Source organism: Diospyros lotus, chromosome 2 (assembly GCF_014633365.1).
Source record: "Diospyros lotus cultivar Yz01 chromosome 2, ASM1463336v1, whole genome shotgun sequence".
In the NCBI taxonomy this organism is placed as follows: Eukaryota; Viridiplantae; Streptophyta; class Magnoliopsida; order Ericales; family Ebenaceae; genus Diospyros; species Diospyros lotus.
Window position 1 is genome coordinate 5,049,275 of NC_068339.1, and position 15,450 is coordinate 5,064,724.

The window sequence follows — 15,450 nt, forward strand, 5'->3', positions numbered from 1 at the left end:
AAATCACTTTATATTAAAAATTGTATTAATTTTATAGAACCATACTTAAAACAAATTTAACTTAATATAAACATATAAAATGTATGTTTAATATAAATAGTGATGCGCAAATGATTGATTTGATACTAACTAATTAAACTAAATCAATAAACAAAATCAAATATAATTGATAGATTAATCTAAAAAAACCAAACTAACTAAACCTAAACTGAATAATCGAATCAAACTGATAAAATTGAAGAAAGACAAAAAATAAAAAAAATAAAATTAAATAATCGATAGAAAGTACACAAAATAGAAAAAATATATAATTTTATAAATATAAAAAAATATCATTTTAAAGTTCGATAATTCAATTTTTATAATAAAGAAGTGAAAGTGAAAATAAAAAATTAAATTTTTTAAAAAAATTAACTAAAACAAATTAATGCAAGAAAAAAATCGAATCAAATTGACAAATTTAATTCAATTTGATTAGGCAGGTAAATTAAACTTTTGCTACCCTAAATATAAACCTCCCGCGTTTGCCACACATTTCAAATAAAAAATTACTAATTTTGCGCAATAAATTATAAAATAAAAACTAATGCTAAATATTTTTTAAAATAATTATTTACTTTTATGCAACGGTCGGTCAACAAGCAGCAAGCTTGTTTCATACACAAAGATCGGGGGTTTTTAGGCAAACTGGCAACGGGAGCCGGGAGCTTGAGCCACGAGACAAGCGTTGGAGTTCATCTACGCTGTACAGTAAGGACAAACAATTGCCGCTTTCCACGCCTCCTTCGCAATCCACTGACAAGAGTTCGAGTTCTTCGATCGAAAATGGCTTAAATTAACCCTAAATTGCTCCCAATTGCAAGCATCTCGATCGAACGGCGACTTCTCTTGTACTCGCCTAATAAATTGTTCTAGTCAGCAGCTTATTCGGATCGTATTCAATTCGTTCGTTCAATCCGAATTAGTTATGTGAGAAGTGTTCCGACCAGTTATGGCGATTCGAGCGTGTTTGTTGATTTTGTTTGCGGCGGCGAGCGCTCTGTGCGCGGAATCGAAGTTCACGGTGTACAACACTTCGCACGTCGTTGTGCCGGGGAAGCTCAACGTTCACTTGGTTCCTCACTCGCACGACGACGTTGGATGGTTGAAGACTGTCGACCAGTACTACGTTGGTTCCAACAACTCCATTCAGGTATCTCTCTATTTCTTTCTCTTTTCTTTTTCAGTCTTGACCTGCCTGGTATTTGAATAAAGCTCTCTTTGACGGGGTTTGATTTTTCCTGGTGAAGGGGGCGTGTGTTCAGAATGTACTGGACTCGCTGATTCCATCGTTGCTGGCCGATAAAAATAGGAAGTTCATTTTCGTTGAACAGGTGAGAATTTATTTTCTTTCTGTTCATAGATGTATAGATAAGAGGGCTAATCTTCTAGCAACAGTGAAATTGCTCAATGGTTCAAGTTGTGGAAACAACCTCTTTGACAAAAAGCAAAGGGAGGTTACGTACAAATACAACCCTCCCCCAACACTTGGCAGGGGAGCCACGCTCATTGGGGATGTCTTTTTCATTGATGTATGGATAACTGCACTTAGAGAGATAGGACATGGATTTGACATAGTGCTTATGTTAATTTGGTGATACAGGCCTTTTTCCAGCGTTGGTGGAGGGGCCAGAGTAAGGCAATGCAGAGTACAGTCAAGCAGCTTATCAGCTCGGGTCAATTAGAGCTCATGTATTCAATAACACAGATACCCATTTGATATTCTCTGATAACTGCCGAAACCTTGTTATTTCCCATAGCCTTTTTATTTTATAATTAACTAGTTGATAAGTTTTTCTTATTGAAAATGGAAAATCTAAACTTTTTATTTTTTTAATTAACTGGTTGATAAGTTTTGCTTATTGAAAATGCAAAATCATATTAATATGCATTGGGTAAATTTTGCTTAGTGAAAATGGGAAATCAGATTAATATATATTTGCCTGGAAGGTCTGGTGTGGCTAGTTCTGTAGAAGTTTGAATTGCTTCATTTTTCTTTTTCTACACGGTCTGCAGAAACGGGGGCATGTGCATGCATGATGAGGCAGCTCCTCATTACATCGACATGATAGATCAGACTACACTTGGGCATCGGTTTATCAAAGAGGAGTTCAATGTGACCCCGAGAATTGGCTGGCAAATTGATCCTTTTGGACATTCTGCAGTGCAGGCTTACCTTTTGGGGGCAGAGGTATGGCCTCTTGGTATTACTAGTCCACATAATCTGTTGGTTATGCTGCAAATTCCTAATTGAGTCGAAACTTTATGATGCCGAAGAATATAATTATTCTATATGAACTGGAAAAGAATAAGTTAATTTGATCCACACAAGTTATTCTTACTTCATGGGCTTCCAATTAATTGAACTCCGTACTTCATGTTTGATTAGGTTGGATTTGACTCTCTTTTCTTCGGGCGTATTGACTACCAAGACAGAGCTAAGCGAAAAAGTGAGAAGAGTCTGGAGGTTGTCTGGCGTGGCTCCAAGAGTCTTGGTTCATCTGCGCAGGTGAGTGGTTGATTATATTTCAATACATTTGATAAAGATATTTTGATGGAATGTTATCATTTACAAATTGTCATTTTCTGGTTATGTATTTGTCAACATTGGGAATGAATTCTCTGTTATCACTTCTCTAGATTTTTGCTGGTGCATTCCCAGAGAATTATGAACCTCCAAGTGGTTTTTATTTTGAAGTTAATGATGATTCCCCTATTGTCCAGGTATACATGGAGAATAAATATCAAAGGCTCTTGAGTATTTACTTGTGCATATGTTTATCCCTTCTTTTTTTTTTTTTTGGCATTGAAGGATGATATCGATCTGTTTGATTACAATGTCCACGAGCGTGTCAATGCTTTTGTAGCTGCTGCTTTATCACAGGTAAGCTGGGTGTAGTTTTGGTAAGTGGTAACTTACTACGTAAGATAGCCTTTGCATCTTCCTCTTATTGTTGGAGTGCTTGTTGTCAAGCTCTGAGAAAGAGAGCAACTTTAGCTGTTTGAGTAGCTGTTTGAAACTAGACATATTGATAACCTTCTGATAAAGTTTCTTCTTTCATTACAAATGGAGTCCGAGCCACTCCATTGGTTTAGTACAAAAATGAAAATCTTTCTTGCAGTTAGACGGATGATAATTTGAATGTGTTTGAAGAATTAGTTTTAGGGGATGTAACACACTCTGTGTTATCAATTATTTAGTTATTGTTTTAGAGATACTACCTTCTTCCAGCTTGGATTGGCTTGGAGATTTATCTGTAGAGAAAATCTGGATATGCGAGGCTTACAGGCAATTTTTTATATGTTCTGTCTTCCACAGGCTAACATAACACGGACAAATCACGTAATGTGGACCATGGGCACGGATTTCAAGTATCAGTATGCTGAAACATGGTTCAGGAATATGGACAAGCTAATTCATTATGTCAATCAAGTTCGTTTTCTTCTAAATCAAAGTCAAAATTTCTTTTTTCTATCTGAATTGTCTCATGTTTGTTGTTGTTCTGCATCATCTTTTCTATTCGGTCTCCTGTCCAGTTTTCTTTTCTTTTTCTTATCTTCTTCTTCTGATAATGTTCATAAAAAATGCTTTACCTGACACCAACACCAAGTAACTGGAGAGAAGTGTATCATATCTACATACTGTTGTTATATTTTCTTCTCTCTACTTGACCACACGCGTGTATAAAGGCAGAATGTTACAAGTCTGAACAATTTGAGCATTGTGGCTGATATCTGTTTCCTTATCATATCATTGCTACTTTATTTTACAAGGAAACAGCTTGTTCATGATATAATTTTATCTTCCATTTACTTCATATTTCACAGTGAACTTTTGCCAATCCATTATTGAAAAAAAAAAAAAAAAATACTGAACTTCTCCCAATCTAGGCATTTCTTTATGCATTCTTGTAGGATGGACGTGTCAATGCACTATATTCGACCCCATCAATTTACACTGATGCAAAATATGGAGAAAATGAATCATGGCCGCTTAAGACAGATGACTTCTTCCCGTGAGTTTTAATATGGAAATTTTATATTTGAATAAGTGCCCCAAATATTACCCACCTGATATATCAAGTATTGGTGTATGCATTTATCAGATATGCAGACCGTATAAATGCTTACTGGACAGGATATTTTACAAGCAGACCTGCTCTGAAACGCTATGTGAGAATGATGAGCGGCTACTATCTGGTGGGCCGCATACCTCCTTTAGTTTTCATTGTTTAGCTAGTTGTTTTATCTTTTCTGCTGTTGGGTGAATTTAAAATTGTAATGCTTATTAGATTCTAATATGTAATAGGCTGCAAGACAATTGGAGTTCTTTGTTGGTAGGAGTAGAACAAGGCCCACTACAGACAGTTTGGCTGATGCTTTAGCAATTGCTCAACATCATGATGCAGTCAGTGGCACTGAAAAGCAACATGTGGCTAATGATTATGCAAAAAGGCTGTCAATAGGCTACAAGGAGGTGAAGTCATGCACTGCCAGTCCTGTCTTCATCATCCACTTTCTTTTGTGGTTGTTTTATGCTGTGACCTTCACTGAACCCTATCTTCTGCAGGCTGAGGAGTTAGTTGCCACTTCAATTGCCTGTTTGGTAGAATCAACATCAAAATCTGGATGCAGGAGTGCAGCAACCAAGTTTGAGCAGGCAAAGAATAATGACATTATGCTTCAATAGTTTGCTTTTTTTTTTTTTATATATATTTAGATAAGCCTGCATAACCATCCATATTTTTCAAGTTCCTATAGGAAATTGCTGTCAAAATATGTCACTAGCTCAAGCTTAGCTTCATATTGATAATATAGATGTTTGCTTGACTCAACTCAACCATTCTAGTAGTTGAAGTACTTATTTTTCTATGTTTTATTTTCTCGTTATTTTGGCCAAGATGCACCAACGAACTACTTAATAGCTATACTTTTCATCTCTATGAGGCAGGAGAACCCGAGAATTTTAGATGGCACATAGGCAATGCTGCTACTGCCCCCTTTTTTTTTTTTTTTTAATGACAAGCGAGTTTTCAACCTAACTTAGAACACTGTCTTCTGATGGTGAGACATGAATTTCCTTGTTGAATTTAAAAGTGGATTTTGGTATATCAATGCAATTTGTCTTATTCTGTATCCATTATCCCCTTAGCATTTTAGTTATACAATATCTGGATAACATTAACGTGCATACATGTGCAGTGAGTTTATTACAATGCAAAGGCATCTACCATTGGATTAATTTGTTTTACTTATTCTTGCTTGTGTAATTTGTTTTCCCACTGAAATTTGTTTTCGTTCTCTTATTTGGCTTATGTTGCGTGTTTATTTATTAATCCTGAAGCAGTTGAGAAATGTTGATTTGTTGAAATGACATTTATTTTTGATTTCTTATTCCGGTGTCCTCTTTTGAACATAAGTTATTGTCCAGCAATAGAAATTGATGTATTGAAATGGCATTTATTTTTCATTCTTATTCCAGTGTCCGCTTTTGAACATAAGTTATTGTCCAGCAACAGAAATTGATCTAAATCTTGGCAAAAAGTTGGTAAGCACAGTTTAGCAATGATTATATCCAAGAATAGAATTGCTAGAAGTATTACAGATGTATTACCTTCTCCTTTGCAGGTTGTCATTGTCTACAATTCCTTGGGGTGGAAAAGAGATGATGTTGTAAGAATTCCTGTGAGTACCATCTATTTGCTCCATGTCATTACTCCAATCAGTTCATAATATTATCTCAGAGAAAAGGTCCTATAAAAGTCTCTGTACTGTTCGTGCCTTTGATGCTTTAGTTCAGTTGATCCTTTTGTGTGCCTTTTGTGCTTTAGTCCAGGATGTTAATATACACAATAATATATGGCTCTATTCATCTTACTGCAAAGCAACAATATGAGGAAATTTATATATATATGTATATATATATTTGTGTGGGGGGACGGGACATGCATGCTTTATGATATTGGAATCATATTATTTCTTCTCTCTATATCCTTTTGACCTGAATAAAACCATATGGTTAAATATATTGATACAGGATAAATGGGCAAGGCTGTTGCATCCTGTTTGATTCTGAGAATATTGCATCAATTCTTTTAGAAACAAAGCTACTAGCTATAGCTTTGAAGCATAAAATCCTTATCTGCAATGTCTGGGTACAGGTCTTCTGCCCTGGCCTATAATTTAACGTTTCCAGTCAATCTAAAAATCCATAAATTATCAAGTATGTATGTACATATTTTTACTAAGTACAACTATCAGGCTTTTGGTTGTGGTTTTGGAAAGTGTTCATATGTCATCATGGGTACCTTTAAAGTATATAAACAGTAGAGTTAAATAGAAAATTACCCTAATTCATCACTTCTTTCTTGTTGGGTGGATGGAGGACCATTTTAATAACTTATGACCAAAAAAGCATGGACTATAGTAGGTGGTCATATCTGATGCCAACACTCATCAAACTCTTCCAAATGTATGTTAGTCTGTTAAACACTCATCTAAAAAAGTCCTATTCTTTCTTCTTTTAATTTCCCCAATAAGTGGATACCTAATGGACATTTGGGGATACAGATATCCATCACAAGATGTTATTTATTTGTCACGTAAATAAATTAGAACCATCTTGTAAGTTCAAAAAAATAAGTCGAAAGTAATATAAAATGAAAACAATATAGATTTACTACTATTACCTTTTCTTCCTTTAGACCTTTTAATTTTCAAGAGTTTTGAACTCCACAAATTTAACTTGTTTTTTAACAGAGTTTTCTAAAATTATATTTCAACTTTTTATTCATGATTGATTCCTGTACATGGTGTGTAAATTGTTTTAATGTATACCCTACCAAGTTTATAATTTGCTGTCTGATGTGTCCTCGCCATGCCACGTACCATTTTGTTTTGGTATTATTCATATCCCATGTCTGTATCTGTTTTTAACTTATTTTCACATGTTTATCCTAATTCATATACTTGCAACAGGTCATCAATGGGAATGCCACTGTTCAGGATTCCAGTGGAAAAGAAATTGAATCACAACTTCTACCACTTGCTAATACTTCTCTAGGCATTAGAAACTTGTATGCTACTGCATATGAGGGTAAATCTCCAACTACCGAGCCCAGGTATTGGCTTGCATTTACAGCATCTGTTCCACCTCTTGGTTTCAGCACATACGTCATCTCAGCTGCTAAACAGACAGGTTAACCACCTAATTGCTCTATCATTGAAGGACTTGTGCAAAGTAGAGAAAATCCTTTAGTTAGTTTGTTTGCTAGGTCGACAAAAACTTCTTCGTTTTTTTTTTAAATGTTTCATTTTAAATATGCAGCTTCTAGTTTAGCTGCACAAGCCTCTTATGAGTCCATGCGAAGTCAAAGTGACAGTATCGAAGTAGGCCCTGGAAATCTGAAGCTTGTTTATTCTACCAATGAAGGGAAACTTACTGAATATATTAATAAAAAACACTTGGTAAGTCATCCTTATGTTTACTTTCTTTTTTTTTTTTTTTCCAGCTAAATAGTCATCCTTATGATTCAATTCGTGATCTTTTTATACTTAAATGAGTCACAACTAATTGAACCTAAGATGGGCCTGGCCTCAAATATTAACTACTTACTGGATTTTCAATCGAAATGAGGCCATTCCTTAAAATTTTAAGGCAGCCATGCGACAGTTACAGTTCTGTTTGGCACATTTGCCTTGACCAAGCAATACACCTAGCCCTGCTCATTTTTTTTATGTCGAGATGGATGGATATATTTTTTATTATTTCATTTCAAATATCTGGAGCTAGTTTTCTTTTTTTAATAAATATGTTTTTAATGGGGAATTGATATAAATCATTGAAGGTCCAAGCATCTATACAGCAATCCTACAGCTATTATGCTGCATATGATGGTAGTCAGGATACTGAGTATTTTCAGGTGTGTTTGACTTTCCCTTCTCTTTTCTTTTGGTTTCAAGTTGCGTTGGTTATTATTGTTTCCCTGATCACATGATTGTATTGTAATTTTATGTTACAAATTGGAAGAAGTATTATGATGTTTCAATATCATTTTGAGCCAGTATATGAAACTTTAACAAGTCTTTTTTGGTTGACCTCGAAGGCCTCTGGAGCATATATCTTTCGTCCAAATTATACAGTCCCCATTTCATCTAAAGGGCAGGTATATAATATTTTTCAAACCATTTAAATCATGGAAACTGATGGCCATGATCAACTAAGGAGTTGGTCTTGAAATTGCAGATTCCCTTTACAGTGTTGCGTGGACCAATATATGATGAAGTCCATCAGAGGATCAATTCATGGATAAATCAGGTGATTAGCCTGTTCAACCCCCCCCCCCCCCCCCCCCCTCTTTTTAACAAAAAATTATGGTAGGGTCTGGGATATGTTAACAGAGTGCATACTCTAAGGTGGGTTTGAGTCAGCATTTTTAATTCTAACATGTTGAAAAAATTCATGAGGTAGCTGAATCAGTCATAAAGTGACCACTTCAATTGTGGTGCTCATGTCATTGAAACCATTTTAATAAAAGTTATTACAAAAATTGATATCTTAATCTACTGGCAGTGGCTTCAGAAGTATACTTGCTGGAAACACAATATTACATGGAAGGGCATTATTGATTCATCCCTGAATCTTGGTGGTTCTTCCTAGCTAGAAAGTCATGCCAGGGTACTTTGTAAATGTGGTTAAGATCGTAGATTTACAGTCTCAATAAATGATAGAAATATAAATATTTGATTTATCAGTCACTGTGGTTTTCTAAAAATTTTGTCCCCAGTTTTCTCAGTAATTTAGTGTGCTCGCATGAACAGATCACTAGAGTGTACAAGGAAAAGGAGCATGCTGAAGTTGAATTTACTGTAAGTAGTTTGTTGTTTCCGTAATCTTTATGTTCACATGAGTACTTTATGGTTGTCCAAGGGGAAAACTTCATATGAATGATAAAGTAATTTCACTCTGGAGCTGGTTTCATTAAGATATTCTTATTTGCAGGTTGGCCCCATACCTGTTGATGATGGAATTGGAAAAGAGATTGTAACCCAGGTTTCAACAACATTGAAAAGCAATAAGACATTTTATACAGATTCTAATGGACGTGATTTCATTAAAAGGGTAGGTTGTGTACTATCACATCAAATATTAACAATGTGACATGTGCCTCATTGCTCAGTTGACTGCCTGGCTAGTGCAAATTTTAAATTCCTTTGCAATTCCATCACCGACAAATTTCTAACTAGAGGAAATTGTTTTTATTTTGCAGATTCGAGATTATAGAGCTGACTGGAAACTTGAAGTTAACCAACCTGTTGCAGGAAACTACTACCCTGTACGGAACCATATAGATCTTGTTTCCCTAGTATATTGCTTATAATTTAAAATCCTGCCACATGTGGAACCATTTATATCTTTTCCGAGTGTACAGTTTATGAATTTACATTCTATAATCTGTGGAATCATTTAGATGTTTCATCAGTATATGGTTTATACTTAGAAAGATTTTCTTTTTAATGTTGAAAATTGAATTGAGAAAATTCAGATATTGATATGGGATGAGATTATTTGACCTGTAAAAGACAAAAAAAAAAAAATTGGAGCAGAAATGATCAACCTTGATGACTGTTGTGCTTTGAGAATATGGCATTGCAGAAATTGATTGAAGCATCTTGATATGTTCTGTCTGGTACTACTGACAGACAGATTTATCAAAATGGAGTGAAAATTGTTTGGGAACACTTTCGAATTCAAATATAATTTCTTCTTGCTTTAGAAGTGCCTTGTGGTTGTACAAGTATTGCAAGTGAAAGCCTTCTTTTTTGGCCAGGGTTGCCCTTGAGAATCTTTGTTCACGCAGACAGCCTACCTTTTGGACAAACCCATTAATATTGAACTTCTCAACTAAATATGTAATTCCATGAGCTTCACCGAAAAGCTTGCCAAAGTTTTTTCTATGCTCTTTCGACCAAGCAATATATCCAAGATCAGTTTATCTTTTGGGTTTCTTGGACTGAATGATACACCAACATGTCTAATAGACTACCATTATAGGGATTCACCTTGAAAAAATAGGTGTAACAATTGTCATTTTTAATTTTTTAATTTTTTATATTGTTTAGGAGAATGAGGAAGGATTAAGAAGAGAGGCCAAGGTGTTGGAAGACCATCCAATTTGGTTTCATGCCTGGTAGGTCAACTGTGGGAGCTTTATATTTGTTGAGGCACATGTGGAAAGGTATAGAGATAAACAAAATGATTTACATATGGTGTTTGTAGATCTAGAAAAAGCTTATGATTAAGTTCGTAGAGAAGTCTTATGGAGGGGAGGGTCTTAGAGAAGAAAGGAGTCTGAATTGTTATATATTGGTTATGAAATACATTTATCATGGAGTAGAAACATGAATCAGAACATGAAGGGGATATTGAGGCTTTTCCAATTACAATGAGATTACATCAAGGATTTGGATTAAGGCCTTGCCTATTTGTCGTAATTATAGATGAACTCACTAAACATATCTAGGCAGAGTTGTCATGGGCTATGCTATTTTCAGATGGCATTATGTTGGTGGATGAGACAATAGAAGGCGCGAGTACTAAGCTCAAGATATGGAGAAACATTTTAGAATTTAAAGGTTTTAAGTTAAGTAGAGTGAAAATTGAATATTTGAAATGTAAGTTTAGTAAAAATACAAGTGTGGATTTATCCCATGCCATGGCTCAGAGTTTCCCACTGAGTATCTTTTATTCCTCTATCTCATTTGCTTCAAATTTCTTTCATTCTACTCACTCTCCTCATAGGCGTGTTAGTTGTCTTCTTGTTAGAACAACATATCAAACCTTAATTAGATGTCCATCTTTATGCCATGCACCTTTACAAGTGAAGGAACTTTAGAAATTTGAGGGGGAATTCCTCGAGTTTATTGTAGTCGAAGAGAGAGTCTACTGCCTCCTAGTGTACACTGAATATCTACTCCTCTAGGCCATGAAGGAGTTCCTGTGACACCTTTTGAAAATGAAGTCAGTGTCCTTACCATCACCTATTGGTAGACATTTCTTTCTTTGTCTCATATTCTACTTCTTTATATGCTTCCTCTTCCAGTTTAGTCAATTTTCTTGCCTGGGCTTATGTGCCTTTTTCTCCACATTCATCTAGAGAATATTCCTTTCCTTCTGACTTTTGTCTTTGAAATAGTAACAGTGAAACAGAGTTTTGTAACCCAGGGAGCTTAATTCCCTACTATCATTGTTCATATGGTTAATTTGTCATGAGCATACCTACTTATGCCCTTGATAATAAACTCTAGATTCTAAGCATGGTTAATACCTTTTAGTGTTTGTGATTACAATCTGAATGATTGAATTAATTGTGTAAATTTAATATTGAAAAGCTTTGTCAAATTTCAGATATTTAGGTAATCTTTTATAGTTATTTCATTAACTATGATCTCTCAAGTCTTATGTAGCTGTTGAAGAGAGGGGGGAAATGTTATTTCACAACTCTGGATTTTTTTTTCCAGTTTTTTTGTACCATTCAATTGTATATTTGGATGAGAATTATCCATTGTTACACAAATTATAATTCTTTTAAGCAATTGAGTAGACTTTTGGCACTGGCATCTTACAGTCTACTTCAATTAATTCTTCAGATAAATCTTGGGATCTACATGAAAGATGACAGCAAAGAGGTCTCCGTCTTAGTAGACAGATCTGTGGGTGGATCCAGCATTGTGGACGGCCAACTGGAATTGATGCTTCACAGGTTTCTTCTTCCCTTTCTGTTGCTTGTTTATTGCAAATATTCACTAAAATAGTACTTTCTCCGTGTAACTTGAAGATCTGATAACTAATATCTCCTAATTACATCAGTTCTCCAATAGATAATTTGGTTTTCCTTGAATAGGAGATTGCTTCATGATGATGGTAGAGGTGTTGCTGAGGCACTAAATGAAACAGATTGCATTGGTGACAAGTGCTTTGGGTTAACAGTAAGCACATTGTACTGAGAATGCTGGATTTAGTTTTATTTTCTTTCTTTATTTCTTCCCCTCCCCCTCAACACTTTATTTTGGCCAAATTGAGTGTACATGATTTTTTACTTGGCTATTGTTGTTTACAATTTCTTATTCAATAAGTGTGTAATCTCAAGTCATTTGCTTAATGTACTCCTCGTAGATCCAAGGGAAGTACTATCTCAGAATTGATCCTCTTGGAGAAGGTGCAAAGTGGCGTCGGTCATTTGGTCAGGAGATATATTCTCCATTTCTGTTGGCCTTCACTGAGCAGGTGACAGAGAAACCTTGAACTGGTTTTCTTCTGTTGTAAATATTTTACCAGCATGACTTGACGGTTCATATTTTTGTAGGATGGAGACAAATGGACAAATTTTCCAGTGCCAATCTATTCAGGGATGGATCCCTCTTACAGCCTGCCTGATAATATTGCAATACTAACCCTCCAGGTATTTTCCCATGCTCTTAAATAGCAAATGTGATTGCTTCTTTAGATTGTTCTCTTGAGCAGCTGTTATGGCCCGTAAGATTTTTGGGAACCTTCCAACTTGCACCTATTTTATGAATACTGCAGGAGCTTGAAGATGGAAAAGTGCTTCTTCGGTTGGCACACTTATATGAGGTCTTTTAATTTCTTTCACTTAAATTATATAAAACCTCCTGCCTTCAATGTTTCATTAGAGAATTTGACTGTTGTCTTTATTTGTTTCCTACTCCAGCTTAAAAAATCCACAGTTGAACAACAACTTAGTTGGTTGCATGATCTTATATTTATATATGTAGTAATATTTTTCACATGAAGTCAAATATTCATTTCACATTTCAGAAGGTTAATGCCAATCCTCGCTACTTCAAAGGCTTACCTTTGACTCTGAATATAATGATGATTAGTGGTGGAACCATGTGTACAAGACGGGCAGGGCCATGGACCCGTAAATTTGACAAAATGTAAAGTAAAATAATTCCCGTTTGTATTTTTCACATATAGTATGGTGCTTTCCAAAAAAATATTTTGGACCCCTCAAGATTGAAACCCCGTCTCACCCTGGTAATTGATATTAAAATGTACATATTGATTTGGTCCTTCCTGAGAACTTGCTATAATAAAACCAATATTTTGCTCAAGAGGTGTTGTGCACATACGAAAACTAACCTTGTTGCTTATCTGATTCTAGATTGGAGAAGATAAAGATCTCTCAGTTGTGGCAAGCGTGGACTTGAAAAAATTGTTTCATGATAAGAAGGTAAAAAGTTGTGCATGGCAATTGATCAGTCTCTCTTATAAACACTCTTTGATCACACGGGAATTTTTATTTTGCTTTCTCATTCTGCAGATAACCAAAATTACAGAAATGAGTTTATCAGCCAATCAAGAAAAAGAAGAGATGTTGAAGAAAAGATTGGTTTGGGAAGTACAAGACTCTCAGGATGAAGAATTCAAAGTATTGAGAGGAGGTCCTGTTGATCCTGTAAAGCAGGTGGTGGAACTTGCACCAATGGAAATCCGCACCTTCATTGTCGACTTAGCAAAATTGTCGACTTTAATTGAAAACAGCTTCATACTCTGAGGTAAGTAAAATTTTATTAAGAGTGTGGCAGCTTCCCTAATCTTTACAACTTGGGAAGGATGAATTTGATGTAGTTATGTTCTTCCATTTATGCATCAGGTTAGGTTAGGAAGCAAGTGGGTTTGATAAACTTTGTTCAGCCCACTGCCCAGCAGCAGCACAAGCAATTGGGTTTTGCAGGTTAAGAAGCCCTCTGTTGAAGCTGTGAAAGTGAACCACTCTACAGGTGTTCTGTAATCCCTGAAGCCTTCTCTTTGTTTTGTACAAGGAAAGCAGTATTGAGAATTGAGTACTGAGTGAATAATGTTTGAGTAAATGATAAAGAAACTAAATATCTCATGGTCCACATTACTTTTTAGGTTTAGTTGCTTCAATATAGTTGGGGATGGCACTCATACCTAACAAATCCATCCACCTGTCCCAAATGGAGTGGGGTGAACGAAAAAATTTCTTTTAACGCATCAAGTACATGTGAAGGAAAAAATTCTCCATTTTAAGATGATACAATATATGATATCATCTTAACTATTCATAGTTTTAAATAATTTTATATATATATAATTTTATTTTATCTTAACTATTCTATTTTATTTTTATCTAAATATAAATTTACTCCTTAACGACCATGTTTTTGTTGTGAGTCTTGTTTTGTTGCAGAACAACAAAAACTCTAGAATAAAATAGAATGAGTTCAATCACAAAATACTTACCTTTATGGCTGGAAACTTGCACAAACATACACACAGAAAATATGAAACTAGAAACAAAAATGGATGTAAAAGGGAGGCAAGAATTTTTTTTTTTATGTGGTTCAGTCCAAAATAGGGTTACGTCTACGTTGAACTCTAATAAGAATAGCTTGCAGTACTATAATGAAGAACAGAAATTACACTCTCAAAACACTCACGAATACTCTTTATGCATCAATAGTTTTTTTATCAAAGTGTTTCAATAATCATAAATACATATTAGAGATTGATCCTATAGAATTAGAGAATACAAAAAAAAACTATATAGAACATGAGAAAGAAAAACCCCTGAAACCCTAGCCCAAAGATGATGATTTACCATTCCTCCCTCTTTCTTTTCTTTTTTTTCATTTAACCGTTCATATCCCGACAAAAGAGCTTAATAGTGATTTTGGATAGCTGGGATGGAACCTCATAAAATTTGGAAGAGCGGTTGAGATTAGATTGTGCAACACGATCGATTATTCCAATAGAAAACAACCAAGCAGAAAAGCAATCATGCAGAAAAGCAATCGGCGTCTCAAGGACAAAGCGGATGGTTGCCACGTGTGACCATCCTATTCGCTAAGTCACACGACATCGTTTGGTGCTTCAATAATATTAGTTTTTATTTTTATTTCTGAATTTTTTAAATTTTAACATTTGTCAAAATGTTTTTTTTTGTATTATTTCATTTTTTAAATTTTAGAAATAAATTAAAAGGTGAGAATACATATTGGTTTGAGGAAGATTTTTCTCTCCCAAGCTAATTGTTGGAGTGGCCCCAGGGAATATTAAAACAGGTAAAATATCATTTATTTCTTTTTAAATGGCTTGAGAGGTCAATAATTATATATTATATGTTAAGTATATGTAATAGTTATAACTTCATTCATATTTTTACACATTAAATATGGAATTGTTATAATTTTAGCTAATATTTTTTTATCAAATGCGAAACAAAATTCTTTAATTTATTACTATTTTATTTTATTTAACTTTAATCAGTTAGTATTCCATCTGCAAATTACATGGACATCTCAATAATAGCCCTTACCCAACAAGCGGAGACTGGGCCTGTCTTCTTGAGTCAACCCCAATGT

The 15,450-nt window shown here is 34.8% G+C and overlaps 1 protein-coding gene across 1 annotated transcript; it reads left to right on the plus strand.

The window, feature by feature from the left end:
• The first annotated feature begins 654 nt into the window (after nt 1-654).
• Nucleotides 655-13,983, plus strand: LOC127795180 (probable alpha-mannosidase At5g13980). Its single transcript, XM_052326691.1, has 30 exons — nt 655-1,192; nt 1,290-1,373; nt 1,643-1,731; nt 2,056-2,230; nt 2,429-2,548; nt 2,680-2,763; nt 2,852-2,923; nt 3,359-3,472; nt 3,955-4,055; nt 4,146-4,239; nt 4,349-4,516; nt 4,610-4,699; nt 5,522-5,587; nt 5,668-5,724; nt 7,018-7,237; nt 7,367-7,506; nt 7,887-7,961; nt 8,145-8,204; nt 8,285-8,356; nt 8,860-8,907; nt 9,041-9,160; nt 9,309-9,374; nt 11,689-11,801; nt 11,943-12,027; nt 12,215-12,325; nt 12,405-12,500; nt 12,626-12,673; nt 13,227-13,295; nt 13,386-13,620; nt 13,719-13,983. Exons 1-29 carry the CDS (start codon nt 992-994, stop codon nt 13,617-13,619), a joined length of 3,072 nt encoding a protein of 1,023 aa, XP_052182651.1. The 5' UTR covers nt 655-991; the 3' UTR covers nt 13,620; nt 13,719-13,983.
• Nucleotides 13,984-15,450: the final 1,467 nt, after the last annotated feature.

Bases quoted from the DNA above. Each gene is read 5' to 3' on its own strand.
- LOC127795180 (XM_052326691.1), top strand. From the start codon at position 992: ATGGCGATTCGAGCGTGTTTGTTGATTTTGTTTGCGGCGGCGAGCGCT. The intron at 1,193-1,289 runs GTATCTCTCTAT...TTCCTGGTGAAG, and splicing joins GTTCCAACAACTCCATTCAG to GGGGCGTGTGTTCAGAATGT. The intron at 5,725-7,017 runs GTGAGTACCATC...TACTTGCAACAG, and splicing joins ATGATGTTGTAAGAATTCCT to GTCATCAATGGGAATGCCAC.